A 13,605-nucleotide genomic window follows, 5' to 3' on the forward strand; every position below is an offset into this window, starting at 1 on the left:
TGTTTGGGGCTTTTTTGCGGTTTTTTTGGGTTGTTTCGGGGGGTTTGTTTTGGGGAGGGTCCCCTGGCAGTGTGTGTACCCCGGGTGGGGGCTGTTTTGGGGGCGTTTTGGGGTTTATTTGGGGTTTTTTTGGGGGTGGGGACGTCTGCAGCGCTGGTGCATACCTGGGGGAGGGTTGTGAGGTGTGGAGGCTTTTTTGGGGCTTTTTTGGGGCTGTTTTGGGGGGGTTTGTTTTGGGGAGGGTCCCCTGGCACTGCATACCCCGGGGGGGGCTGTTTTAGATGTGGGTTTTGGGGCATTTTGGGGTTTATTTGGGGCGGGGGTCTCACCCTGGCAGCGGCGGCCGTGTGCTGCAGCGCGTACCCGGGGTGGGGCTGTTTTAGGGGTGGGTTTTTGGGAGTTTTTGGGTTTATTTGGGGCGGGGGTCTCTCGGGGTTCTCGGGCTGTTTTGGGGTTGGTTTTTGGGAGTTTTTGGGTTTATTTGGGGCAGGGGTCTCTCGGGGGTCTCGGGCTGTTTTAGGGGTGGGTTTTGGGGGATTTTGGGGTTTATTTGGGGCGGGGGTTTCCTGGGGGTCTCGGGCTGTTTTAGGGGTGGGTTTTTGGGAGTTTTTGGGGGTTTATTTGGGGGCAGGGGTCTCACCCTGGCAGCGGCGGCCGTGCTGCAGCGCGTACCCGGGGCGGGGGGTGTTTTGGGGTGGGTTTTTAGGGGGTTTTGGGGTTTATTTGGGGCGGGGGTCTCACCCTGGCAGCAGCGGCCGTGCTGCAGCGTGTACCCGGAGCGGGGGCTGTTTTGGGGTGAGTTTTTGGGAGTTTTTGGGTTTATTTGGGGCGGGGGTCTCTCGGGGCTCTTGGGCTGTTTTTAGGGTGGGTTTTTAGGGGTTTTTGGGGTTTATTTGGGGCGGGGGTCTCACCCTGGCAGCGGCGCCGTGCACCAGTGCATACCCAGGGCGGGGGGTGTTTTGGGGTGGGTTTTTGGAGTTTTTGGGGTTTATTTGGGGCAGGGGTCTCACCCTGGCAGCGGCGGCCGTGCTGCAGCGCGTACCCGGGGTGGGGGCTGTTTTGGGGTGGGTTTTGGGGGGGTTTTGGGGTTTATTTGGGGCGGGGGTCTCACCCTGGCAGCGGCGGGCCGTGCTGCAGCGCATACCCGGGGCGGGGGCTGTTTTGGGGTGGGTTTTGGGGGGGTTTTGGGGTTTATTTGGGGCGGGGGTCTCACCCTGGCAGCGGCGGGCTGTGCTGCAGCGCATACCCCGGGGCGGGGGCTGTTTTGGGGTGGGTTTTTGGGAGTTTTTGGGTTTATTTGGGGCGGGGGTCTCTCGGGGCTCTTGGGCTGTTTTAGGGTGGGTTTTTAGGGGTTTTTGGGGTTTATTTGGGGCGGGGGTCTCACCCTGGCAGCGGCGGCCGTGCTGCTGCAGCGCGTACCGGGGCGGGGGCTGTTTTGGGGGTGGGTTTTTGGAGTTTTTGGGGTTTATTTGGGGCAGGGGTCTCTCGGGGGTCTCGGGCTGTTTTGGGGTGGGTTTTTGGGGAATTTTGGGGTTTATTTGGGGCGGGGGGTCTCACCCTGGCAGCGGCGGCCGTGCTGCAGCGCGTACCCCGGGGCGGGGGCTGTTTTGGGGTGGGTTTTTTAGGGGGGTTTTGGGGTTTATTTGGGGCGGGGGTCCCTCGGGGGTCTCGGGCTGTTTTGGGGTGGGTTTTTAGGGGTTTTTGGGGTTTATTTGGGGCGGGGGTCTCACCCTGGCAGCGGCGGCTGTGCTGCAGCGCATACCCCGGGGCGGGGGCTGTTTTGGGGGTGGGTTTTTGGGGGTTTTTGGGGTTTATTTGGGGCGGGGGTCTCTCGGGGGTTTCGGGCTGTTTTGGGGTGGGTTTTTTGGGGTTTATTTGGGGCGGGGGGTCTCACCCTGGCAGCGGCGGCCGTGCTGCAGCGCGTACCCGGGCGGGCACAGGCACCGGTAGGACCCCGCCGTGTTCACGCAGTCGCCCCCAACGCAGGCGGCCGCGAACTCGCACTCGTCGATGTCTGGGGGGGGACACGAGGAGACCCCCGTGTGTGGGACACCCCCAAACCCCCATAACCCCCCACCAGATCCATCCCCAGACCCAGAAAACCCGCCCAGAGCCCCCCCCCAAACTCCATAACCCCCCCCAGACCTGGAAACCTTCAGAGCCCCCCCAAATCCCGATAAACCCCCAGAGCCCCCAGACCCCACTGAGCCCCAAGCCCTAAACCCCCCCCAGAGCCCCCCAGACCTGCAAACCCCCCAGAGGCCCCCAGACCCCACTGAGCCCCAACCCTCTGAGCTCCCCCCCCCCAGAGCCAGAAACCCCCAGAGCCACCCCAAACTCCACAACCTCCCCAGAGCCCCCCAAAGCCGCAATAACCCCCCCAGATCCACCCCCAGACCCCAATAACCCCCCCAGAGCCCCCCAGACCCAGAAACCCCCAGAACCCCCCAGACCCCCACCGACCCCCAACCCATAAAACCCCCCAGAGCCCCCCAGACCCCCAATACCCTCCCAAAACACCCCAGACCCCACCGACCCCCAACCCCCTGAGACCCCCAGATCCACCCCCAGACTCCACTGACCCCCAGCCCCCCTGAGACCCCCAGAGCCCCCCCCCCAAACCCCAATAACCCCCCCAGATTCCCAGATTCAGCCCCCAAACCCCAATAACCCCCCAGACTCCACTGACCCCCCAGACCCCTAAAACCCCCCCAGAGCCCCCCCAAACCCCCATAACCCCCCCCCAAATTCTCTCCCCAGACCCCCAATAACACCCCTAGAGCCCCCCCGGACCCCACAGACCCCACACCCCCTGTGCCCCCCCCAATCTCCCCCCCGTTTTTGGGGTACCTTGGCAGCGGGGGGGGGTCCCCGCGCCGGCTGCAGCCCGGGGGGGCACTGGCACTTGTAGGATCCGGGGGTGTTCACGCAGCCCCCCCCGGGACAGAGCCCCCCCGGCCTCGCACTCGTTCACATCTGGGGGACCCCCAGTGAGCCCCCAGCCCTGGGGGGGGGGGGGCCCAAGGGGGGGGGGTCCCAAGGGGGGGTTTGGAGTGGGGGGGGGGGGCCCTGGGTGGGAGTTTTGGGGGGGTTCCAGGGGGGGTTTGGGGGGGTCCCAGGGGTTTGGGGTATTCCAGGGGGGTTTTGGGATATCCCAGAGGAGTTTGGGGGGGATCCCGGGGATTTTGGGGCGTCCCAGAGGAGTCTGGGGGGGTTCCCAGGGGGCTTTTGGGGTGTCCCAGGTGTTTTGGAAGGGTCCTGGGGGGAGGAATTGAGTGGTCCCAGGAGTTCTGGGGGATCTCGGGGGAGTTTTGGGGGGTTTTGGGGGGATGTCCCGGGGGTTTTGGGGGGTTTTGGGGGTGTCCTGGGGGATTTTGGGGTGTCCCGGGGGGGTTTTTGGGGTGCTGACCGATGCAGGCGCCGTTGAGGCCGCGGTAGCCGGGGGGGCAGGGGGTGCACACGAAGCCCCCGGGCTGATTCTCACACTTGGAGTCGGGGCACGTCCCCACGTCCAGGCACTCGTTGATGTCTGGGGAGGGCGGCACGGGGACATCGGGGACATCGGGGACATTGGGGACATCAGGGGGACACCCCACAGCACCCGCTGGCCCCTCCAAGGTGTCCTGTCCCCATCTCCGATGGCTTCGTGTCCCTGTCCCCGTGTCCCCATCCCTGTCCCCGCCCCGGTGTCCCCGCCCTGGTGTCCCCCGCCCCGGTGTCACCTTCGCAGAGCGGTGGCCGGGAGCCCTTGCGCCGGTAGCCCGGGTGACACTCGCACTTGTAGTGGCCGGGCACGTTGGAGCAGGTGCCACCGTCCCCGCACACGTCACCCTTGGCGCACTCGTCGATGTCTGCGGGGACACGCGGGGGTCACCGGCCCTGTCCCCAACCCTGTCCCCTGTCCCCAACCCCGGGCAGTGTCCCCAACCCTGTCCTGCATCACCAAACCCATCCCATGTCCCCAACCCCGTCCCCAGCCCCAGGCAGTGCCCCCATACCCAAACCATTCCCCCAGCCATGTCCCCAACCCTTTCCCCTGTCCCCAACCCCGGGCATTGTCCCCAAACCCAAACCATGCCCCCAGCCATGTCCCCAACTCCGTCCCCAACCCCGTCCCATGTCCCCAGCCCTGTCCCCAGCCCTTTCCCCTGTCCCCAACCCCATCCCCAACCTTGTCCCTTGTCCCCAACCCCGTCCCATGTCCCCAACCCCATCCCCAACCCCGTCCCATGTCCCCAACCCCATCCCCTGTCCCCAGCCCCATCCCCAAGCCTGTCCCTTGTCCCCAAGCCTGTCCTGCATCTCCAAACCCATCTCACGTCCCCAGCCCTGTCCCCTCTCCCCAACCCTGTCCCCAAGCGTGTCCCCTGTCCACCATCCTGGGCACTGTCCCCAGCCCCGTCCCCAGCCGTGTCCCCTGTCCCCATTCTGTGTCCCCCCCCCCCGGCCCGTGTCCCTCGTCCCCACGCCCTCCCCATGTCCCCTGTGTCCCCCCCATGTCCCCTTGTCCCCCGGTACCTGCACAGGTGCGCAGTCCCTTGTGCAGGCGCAGCTGGAAGCCGCGGTGACAGTGACAGGTGTAGGAGCCCCCGGTGTTCATGCACACCCCGCGCCCGGCCCCGCACGGCTCCGCCTCGCACTCGTTCACGTCTGCGCAGGTGTGTACAGGTGTGTACAGGTGTGTGCAGGTGTGTGCAGGTGTGTACAGGTGTGTACAGGTGTGCACAGGTGTGCACAGGTGTGTACAGGGGTGTGCAGGTGTGTGCAGGTGTGTACAGGTGGGTACAGGCATGTACAGGTGTGTACAGAGGTGTACAGATATGCACAGGTGTGTACACGTGGGTGCAGGTGTGTACAGGTGTGTGCAGGTGTAAACAGGTGTGTACACGGGTGTAGAGGTGTGTACAGGTGTGTCACAGGTGTGTCACAGGCGTTTACAGGTGTGTACACGTGTGCACAGGTGTGTACAGGTGTGTCACAGGTGTGTCACTGTGTGTGTAACCCTCTGACCCCCCTCCCCCATGTCCCCAGTGTCCCGGTGTCCACGGTGTCCCTCATGTCCCCCACACCCCCCTTGTGTCCCCAGTGTCTCCCACGTCCTCGTGTCTGTCCCGGTGTCCCCGTGTCCATCCCATGTCCGTGTGTCTGTCCCCGTGTCCGTCCCATGTCCGTGTGTCAGTGTGTCTGTCCCCGTGTCCGTGTGTCCGTGTCCATGTGTCCGTGTGTCCGTGTGTCCGTCCTGTGTGTCCGTGTGTCCGTCCCATGTCCCCATGTCCGTGTGTCCGTCCCCGTGTCCGTGTGTCCGTCCCGTGTGTCCGTCCTGTGTGTCCGTGTGTCCATCCCGTGTCTGTGTGTCCGTCCCGTGTGTCCGTCCCCATGTCCGTGTGTCCGTCCCCGTGTGTCCGTACCGGTGCAGTAGCGGCGCTGGGGGTGCCAGCGGTACCCCGGGAAGCAGAGGCAGCTGTACCCGCCCGGGCCCATCACGCACTCCCCGGGCCCGCAGATGTTCCGGTTCAGTTTGCACTCGTCCGTCTCTGGGGGGGATTTTGGGGTCACCCCGGGAGCCCTCAGGGGTCCCAGGAGGTCCCAAAGGGGATTTGGGGGGTCCCAAAGGGGATTTGGGGATCCTCAATGGGATTTGGGGGTCCCAATGGGATCTTGGGGGTTCCAAAGGGGATTTGGGGGGTCCCAATGGGATTTGGGGGTGCTGGAGGGGTCCCAATGGGATTTGGGGATCCTCAATGGGATTTGGAGGTTCCCAATGTGATCTTGGGGGTCCCAATGGGATCTTGGGGGTCCCAACGGGATTTGGGGGGTCCCAAAGGGGATTTGGGGGTGCTGGAGGGGATCCCAACGGGATTTAGGGGTCCCAATGGGATTTGGGGGGTCCCAGGGGTCTCAGGGAGTCTTGAGGGAGTCCCAGGGACATGGGGGGGATACCCAGGGGAGCCTCGGGGTGGTCTTGGGGGGTCCCAGGGTTCCCGGGGGATCTCAGGAGGGTCCTGGGGAGTGTTTGGGGTCCCAGGGGGAGGGCTGGGGGTTCCAGAGGTCCTGGGGGGGTCCTAGGAGGGTTTCAGGGGGTGCTGGGGGGTCCCGGGGGTGCCTGGAGGGTCCCGGGGGTCCCGGGGGTCGCTCACCGGTGACCTGGGTGGGCGCGATCTCGGCAGCGCTGCGCGTCAGCTGCTCCGGGGGCAGCCGCCAGAGCGGGGCCGGCGTGGGGCGGGCCAGGAGCGCTGGGGACAGCGGGGAGTGGGACGGGGACAGCGCGGGGACAGGGCAGGGACAGGGCGGGGACAGGGCGGGGACAGGGCGGGGACAGCGGGGAGTGGGACGGGGACAGGGCGGGGACAGGGCAGGGACAGGGCGGGGACAGCGTGGGGACAGCGGGGCATGGGATGGGGACAGGTTGGGGACAGCCCCCCCCCCGGCCCAGCCCCGTCCCTGTCCCCATCTCTGCTCCCATCCCTGTCCCCCAACTGTCCCCAACCCCTTCTGGCCGCCATGGGCATGTCCCCCTCTTCATAGCGGTGCGTGTCCCCAAACTGTCCCCAAAGTTTCCCCAAACTGTCCTCAAACTGTCCCCAAAATGTCCCCAAATAATTCCCAAAATGTCCCCAAATGGTCCCCAAACTGTCCCCAAACTGTCCCCAAACTGTCCCCAACTCCCTCCCCCTCCCCGCCATGTGTCCCCCCCCGTCCCCCCCTGTCCCCCCCGTCCCCCATCCCTTACCGGGGTACCGGGGGGGGGTCGCTGCTCCCCGGGGGCTGCTCCAGGCCCTGCTCCTCCGAGGGGCTCCCGAACGCCGGCAGCTGGGGGGGGGCACCGTGTCCCTCTGTCCCTCTCTGTCCGTCTGTCCCCCCTGTCCCTCTGTCCCCTCTGTCCCCTCTGTCCTCCCATCCCCTCTGTCCCCCCCGTGCCCCCTCTCCTACCCCCCCATGACCTCCCCCAGCCCCCCCATTCCCCCTGAGCCCCCTCCCCATCATGCTTGTCCCCCCTCAATGTCCCCACCCCAATGTCCCCCCCCCAATGTCCCCCCCCCAATGTCCCCTCCCCCACTCACCATGGCCGGGGGGGTCACAGCTGCGGGGGGAGGGGGCGCTGAGACCCCAAACTGACCCCCCCACCGTGGGGCGGGGGGGGGACACACAAAACAGGGGGGTCAGGGGGGGGCTGGGGACATTGGGGGGGGGGAGGGACACTGGGGGGGCACAGGGACATGGGGGGGGCACAGGGACATTGGGGGGCACAGGGACATGGGGGGGTCATAGGGACACTGGGGGGGCACAGGGACATGGGGGGCAATGAGGGACAGGGGACATGAGGGGGTCACAGGGCTGGGGGAGCACAAAGGGGAAATTGGGATGGGGGGGTCACAGGGCCATTGCAAGAAGGGGACAAGGACCGGGTGAGGGAGAGGAGGGGTCGGGGTTGGGCACATTTTGGGGCGCGGGGGTGGGGACGGGGGGAACATTTTGGGGTGCGGGGTTGGGGACATTTTGGGATGCAGGGGTGGGGACAGGGGGGACATTTTGGGGTCCAAGGGTGGGGACAGGGGGCACATTCTGGGGTCCAAGGGTGGGGACAGGGGACACATTTTGGGGTCCTGAGGTTGGGCACATTTTGGGGTCCAAGGGTGGGGACAGGGGGCACATTTTGGGGTGCGGGGGTGGGCACATTCTGGGGTCCAAGGGTGGGGACAGTCGGCACATTCTGGGGTCCAAGGGTGGGGACAGGGGGCACACTTTGGGGTCCGGGGGTGGGTAGGGGGCTGTGCCCGACCTGGCGGCAGGGGCGCCTCGGGGGGCGCGGGGCTGGGGGCGGGCGGGGGCGGCCGCGGGGGGGGTCCCGTCGGGGTGGATGTGCAGCGTGAAGTCGCTCTCGCCCTGGATGGTCAGCGTCTGGTGCGAGGTCAGCACGTGGTAGCCCTTCCCCGCCGGGCAGATGGCCTTGAACGCGGCTGGGGGGGCACGGGGGGGGCTCAGGGGGCACCCCCAGACCGAGCTGGGACCCCCCCAAACCGCCCTAGGACCCCTCGACTCCCCCCAGCCCCACAATGCATCCCCTGGGTGGGGAGGGCCCAGAGACCCCAGACCCATCGAGGGATTTGGGGGGACACAGGAGGGGCTCAGGGGGCACCCCCAGACCGAGCTGGGACACCCCAAAACCACCCTAGGGCCCCTCGACTTCCCCCAGCCCCAGAATGCATCCCCAGACCCATTGAAGGGGTTTTGGGGGGACACAGGGGGGGTCAGGGGGCACCCCCGAACCGGGTTGGGACCCCCCCCAAACAGCCCTGGGACCCCCCCAGCTCTCCCCAATCCCCCAAACGTGGCCGCGGCTCTCCCTGCGTGGGGAGGACCTGGAGACCCCAGACCCATTGAGGGGATTTGGGGGGACACAGGGGGGGCTCATGGGGCACCCCCGGACCGAGCTGGGACCCCCAAAACCGGGCTGGGACCCCCCTAAACCGCCCTAGGACCCCTCAACTCCCCCAAGCCCCCCAATGCATCTCCTGGGTGTAGCCGCCCCCAGACCCTCCCCAAGCCCCCCAGACCGGTTCCATCGGGGGGTGCAGCCCCCCCAGACCCCCCCAAGCCCCCCCCGTACCGGTGCCGTCGGGGGGGCAGCGCTGGCAGCGCCCCCCCCAGGCCTTGCCCACGCTGCAGCAGCAGGTGCGGCGCGTCAGGCGGGTGGGCAGGGGGTGCTGGCACTGCTGGGAGCCCGAAACCAGCCGGAAACACAGACCCCGCTCCTCGCCTGGCTCCGCTGGGGGCAACACGGGACACTCAGCCAGAGACCCCTCCCCAAAATCACCCAGAGACCCCTCCCCAAAATCACCCAGAACCCCCCCAGAGACCCCTCCCCAAAACACAGACCCCGCTCCTCGCCCGGCTCCGCTGGGGAGAACACGGGACACTCAGCCAGAGACCCCTCCCCAAAATCACCCAGAGACCCCTCCCCAAAATACCCAGAGACCCCTCCCCAAAATAACCCAGAACCCCCCCAGAGACCCCTCCCCAAAATCACCCAGAGACCCCTCCCCAAAACACCCAGAGACCCCTCCCCAAAATCACCCAGAACCCCCCCAGAGACCCCTCCCCAAAACACAGACCCTGTTCCTCGCCTGGCTCTGCTGGGAAGGGGGAGAGAGCCTCAGAGACCCCTCCCCAAAATACCCAGAGACCCCTCCCCAAAAATACCCCAGAACCCCCCCAGAGACCCCTCCCCAAAATCACCCAGAACCCCCCCATAGAACCCCAAACTCCCAGACCTCACCAAGACCCCGTAAACCCCACAGAGACCCCCCAGACTCTGCTCTCATGGGGTGGGGACAGAACCCTCAGAGACCCCTCCCCAGGGACCCCCCAAATCCCCAGAGACCCCCCCGTCCCTCCCTCCCCCTTCAGCCATCCCCATACGCGGGCACTGCCTCTACGAGGGTCCCAGGACCCCCAGAACCCCCCAGGACCCCCAAAGGCCCCTGAACCTCCCAGAACTCCCAAGACCCCCAGGATTTCCAGAACCCCCACAAGACCCCCAGAAACCCCCCAGGATTTCCAACACCCCCGTGCCCCCCCAGGACCCCCAGACCCCCCAGACCCCCAGGACCCCCCGTACGCAGGCACTGGCTCCGGGAGGGCCCCAGGACGTGCCCGGCCGAGCAGGAGCAGCGGAAGCTGCCCTGGGTGTTGCGGCACTCGCCGGGCTGGCACACGCCGGGCAGGGCACACTCGTTAATGTCTGCGACAGGTAAGGGCACACCTGAGCCGGGTGTGGCATGGGGATGGCACACCTGGGCTGGGCATGGCACACCTGGGCTGGGCATGGCACACCTGAGATGGGCATGGCACACCTGAGATGTGTGTGGCACACCTGGGCTGGGTATGGCACACCCGGGCTGGGTATGGCACACCTGAGATGGGTATGGCACACCTGGGCTGGGTATGGCACACCTGAGATGGGCATGGCACACCTGAGATGGGCATGGCACACCTGGGCTGGGTATGGCACAACTGAGATGGGTGTGGGCACACCTGAGCCAGGTATGGCACACCTGGGCTGGGTATGGCACACCTGGGCTGGGTATGGCACACCTGAGCTGGGCATGGCACACCTGAGCCAGGTATGGCACACCTGGGCTGGGCATGGCACAACTGAGATGTGTGTGGCACACCTGAGGTGGGTATGGCACACCTGGGCTGGGTATGGCACACCTGGGCTGGGTATGGCACACCTGAGGTGGGTATGGCACACCTGAGCCAGGTATGGCACACCTGGGCTGGGTATGGCACACCTGAGATGGGCATGGCACACCTGGGCTGGGTATGGCACACCTGAGCACTTGATGTCTGTGACAGGTGTGACACAGGTGTGATACAGGTGTGACACAGGTAGCGCACACCTGGCACAGGTGTATGGGTGTGACATAGGTGTAACTCAGGCGTGACACAGGCGTGCAGGTGTCACACAGGTAGAACGCACCTGGCACAGGTGTACATGTGTGACACAGGTGTGGCACAGATAGCACATACCTGGTACAGGTGTGGCACAGGTGTGACACAGGGGTGCAGGTCTCACACAGGCAGAACACACTTAACCCCCCCCCCCCCCCCACCTGGCCATGGGCCCGCCCCTCGCACACCTGTTGCACACTCACACTCACACCTGTGTGCCCCCACACCCCCTGTACCCCCCATGCCTCCCACCCCTCATTCCCCCACAACCCCACAGGAACCCCCCCAGGACCCCCAGGAACCCTCTTAGGAGTCCCCCAAAACCCCCCCGAGCCCCCCCCCACACCCCCCAGAGCCCCCCAAGCCCCCCCAAAACCCCCCCGAGCCCCCCGAGCCCCCCGAGCCCCCCGAGCCCCCTACCCTGGCAGTGGGAGCTGTTGAGGCGTTTGTAGCCCTGGGGGCAGTCGCCCCCCCCCGCGCTCCCCCCGCGACGCCTTCGGGGACCCCGACCCTGAAACAGCCCCGAGACCCCCCCAGGTCACCCCCAGAACCGGGGGGGGCAGCAGGGGCCAGGGGGGTCTCAGGGGACCCTTTGGGAGGGGGGGTCCCGGTTTAAGGGTGGGGGGGGGGGTCTGGGAGGGTCTGGGGGATTCGTGGGGGTTCAGGGTGGGTTTTGGGGGGGGGTCCTGGGGGGGTTCTGGGGGTGTCTTGGGAGGTTCTGGGGGGGGTTTGGGGGGCGGTCTTGGAGGGGTCTGGGGAGATTTTTGGAGGGTCCTGGGGTGATTTTGAGGGAGTTTTGGGGGGTTCTGGGGGATTCGGGGTGGATTCTTGGGGTTCTGGGCGGTTCCTGGGGGGGTTCTGGGGGTGTCCCTGACCAAGGGGGGGTCACAGGGTGGGGGTCTCCTCTCACCCTGCTGCAGGTGGGGGCACTTGTGGCACTTGCTCTGTCCCCAGGCGCTGCCGATGCTGCCGCAGCAATCCTCGAGCTTGGTGAGCCCGGGCAGGGGGTTACTGCCACACTGGGGGGGCACGGGGGGTCAGCACCCCAAAACACCCCTGAGAACCCAAATCCTATCCCAAAATACCCCTGAGAACCCAAATCCTATCCCAAAACACCTCTGGGAACCCAAATCCTATCCCAAAATACCCCTGGGAACCCAAATCCTATCCCAAAATACCCCTGAGAACCCAAATCCTATCCCAAAATACCCCTGAGAACCCAAATCCCTCCCCAAAATACCCCTGAGAACCCAAACCCTCCCCAAAATATCCCCGGGAACCCAAATCCCACCCCAAAACACCCCCAGGAACCCCAAAATACCCCCGGGACCCCAAATCCCACCCCAAAACACCCCCAGGAAGCCAAATCCATCCCCAAACACCCTCCAAGACCCCAAAACACCCCCGGGAACCTAAATCCCACCCCAAAACACCCCCAGGACACCAAAACACCCCCGGGACACCAAACCCATCCTAAAACACCCCCAGGACACCAAAACACCCCGGGGAACCCAAATCCCACCCCAAAACACCCCAGCAACCCCAAATCCCACCCCTAAATCCCCCAAAACACCCCTAAAACCCCCCAAAACTCGGGGGGTCCGACCCCTCCCGAACCCCTAAAGGTCCCGGGACCCCCCAAATTTCCCCCCTCTCACCGAGTGCTTGGGCAGGGTGTCCTGGAAGCAGCGGCCCAGGGGTTTGTGGGTGTGGGGCCGGGGGGGCGCGGGGGGTTTGCTGCCGGCCGGGGGCTGCGCGGGGTGCGCCAGGAGCCCCCCCCCGGCCCGGGGGGCGCCCTCGGGGGGGGCGCGGCTCGATGCGATGGACCTGGACCGAGGCCTCGGGGGGGTGATGGACCCGCACGTTCACCAGGGGAGGGGGCACCTGCGCTGGGGGGGCAGCGGCACCTGGGACCCCCCCGAACGAACCACGAAATCCGGGACCCCCCCCGAACCACGAAATCCGGGACCCCCCCCGAACCACGAAATCCGGGACCCCGGTACCCCCCCAGAGCCCCAAAATCCGGGACCTCCCGAACCCCAAAAACCCAAAATTCAGGATCCGGGACCCCCCCAGAGCCCCAAAATCCGGGACCCCCCCAGAGCCCCAAAATCCGGGACCCCCAAAAACCCAAAATCCGGGATCCGGGACCCTCCCGAGCCCCCAAACCCGGCATCCACAGAATGCGGGACCCCCTCGAACCCCAAAATTCGGGACTCAGAGAACCACCCCGAAATCCGGCACTCCGGGACCCCCCCAGAGCCCCAAAATCCGGGACCTCCCGAACCCCAAAATCCGGGACTCCGGGACCCCCCCCCGAACCCCAGAACCCGGCACCAGCACCTGGGACCGCCCCAGAGCCCCAAAATCCGGGATCTCCATAAAACCCAAAATCCGGGATCCCCCCGAGCCCCCAAACCCGACACCCACAGAATGCGGGACCCCCTCGAACCCCAAAATCCGGGACCTGGGACCCCCCCAAACCCCAAACCTCAGCACCTGGGACCACCCGAACCCCAAACTCCGGGACCCCCCCAAGCCCCCAGACCCAGAACTGGGACCCCCCCCCAAACCCATCACGGCCACGTGGGACCCCCCCCAACCCCAGTAGAACCCCCTGGGACCCCCCCCCCCATTATGGACACCCCCAGAACTCTCTGCCCCCCGAGACCCCCAAACCCCCCGAGACCCCCAAACCCCCCCAGCCCCCCCAGCCCCTCCGAGCCCCCCAAATCCCCGAGCCCCCCGAACCCCCCCGGTACCTTCAGCCGAGTGGTGCCCCGGCCCCAGGGGCACGACGAAGGTGGCGTGGCTGACGTGCCCCCCCCCGTGCCCCCCCCCGTGCCCCCCTCCGTGCCCCCCCCCACCGTGAGCTGCCCCCCCGAGCGGGGGGGGCTCGGGGGGCGCCGCCGCCCCCCCGGGGCCATCGGCGATGACCTGGACGGCGTAAACGGCGACCTTGGAGCCCGGGGCGGGCTCGGGGGGGGCGTCGGGGGGCGCGGGGGGGGGCGGAGGGGGGGGTCCGGCCCCTCCCGTTCGCGCCCCCCCCCGCGGGGACCTGGCAGAAGCGGCCGGTGAAGTTGGGGGGGCACAGGCAGTGAGAGCGGGAGCTGCACTGGCCGCCGTTCATGCAGGGCAGGGGGCACACAA

At 66.6% G+C, this 13,605-nt stretch overlaps 1 protein-coding gene across 1 annotated transcript in view; it reads right to left on the bottom strand.

The window, feature by feature from the left end:
* The window catches only part of LTBP3 (latent transforming growth factor beta binding protein 3), a 20,186-nt gene extending 6,581 nt beyond the window's left edge, over positions 1 to 13,605 (bottom strand). Inside the window, 17 exon segments of the mRNA XM_071419633.1 lie at positions 1,895 to 2,014; positions 2,851 to 2,976; positions 3,410 to 3,529; positions 3,723 to 3,851; positions 4,519 to 4,650; positions 5,409 to 5,534; positions 6,138 to 6,233; positions 6,731 to 6,810; positions 7,781 to 7,958; positions 8,609 to 8,767; positions 9,620 to 9,742; positions 10,876 to 10,935; positions 11,324 to 11,474; positions 12,114 to 12,230; positions 12,232 to 12,344; positions 13,218 to 13,492; positions 13,494 to 13,605. Of these exon segments, the coding sequence (XP_071275734.1) occupies positions 1,895 to 2,014; positions 2,851 to 2,976; positions 3,410 to 3,529; positions 3,723 to 3,851; positions 4,519 to 4,650; positions 5,409 to 5,534; positions 6,138 to 6,233; positions 6,731 to 6,810; positions 7,781 to 7,958; positions 8,609 to 8,767; positions 9,620 to 9,742; positions 10,876 to 10,935; positions 11,324 to 11,474; positions 12,114 to 12,230; positions 12,232 to 12,344; positions 13,218 to 13,492; positions 13,494 to 13,585 (2,197 nt within the window). The 5' untranslated portion in view covers positions 13,586 to 13,605.

The sequence above is a fragment of the Agelaius tricolor genome, unplaced genomic scaffold (assembly GCF_023055355.1).
Source record: "Agelaius tricolor isolate 1412-34295 unplaced genomic scaffold, bAgeTri1.0.p SCAF_112, whole genome shotgun sequence".
Taxonomy (NCBI): domain Eukaryota; kingdom Metazoa; phylum Chordata; class Aves; order Passeriformes; family Icteridae; genus Agelaius; species Agelaius tricolor.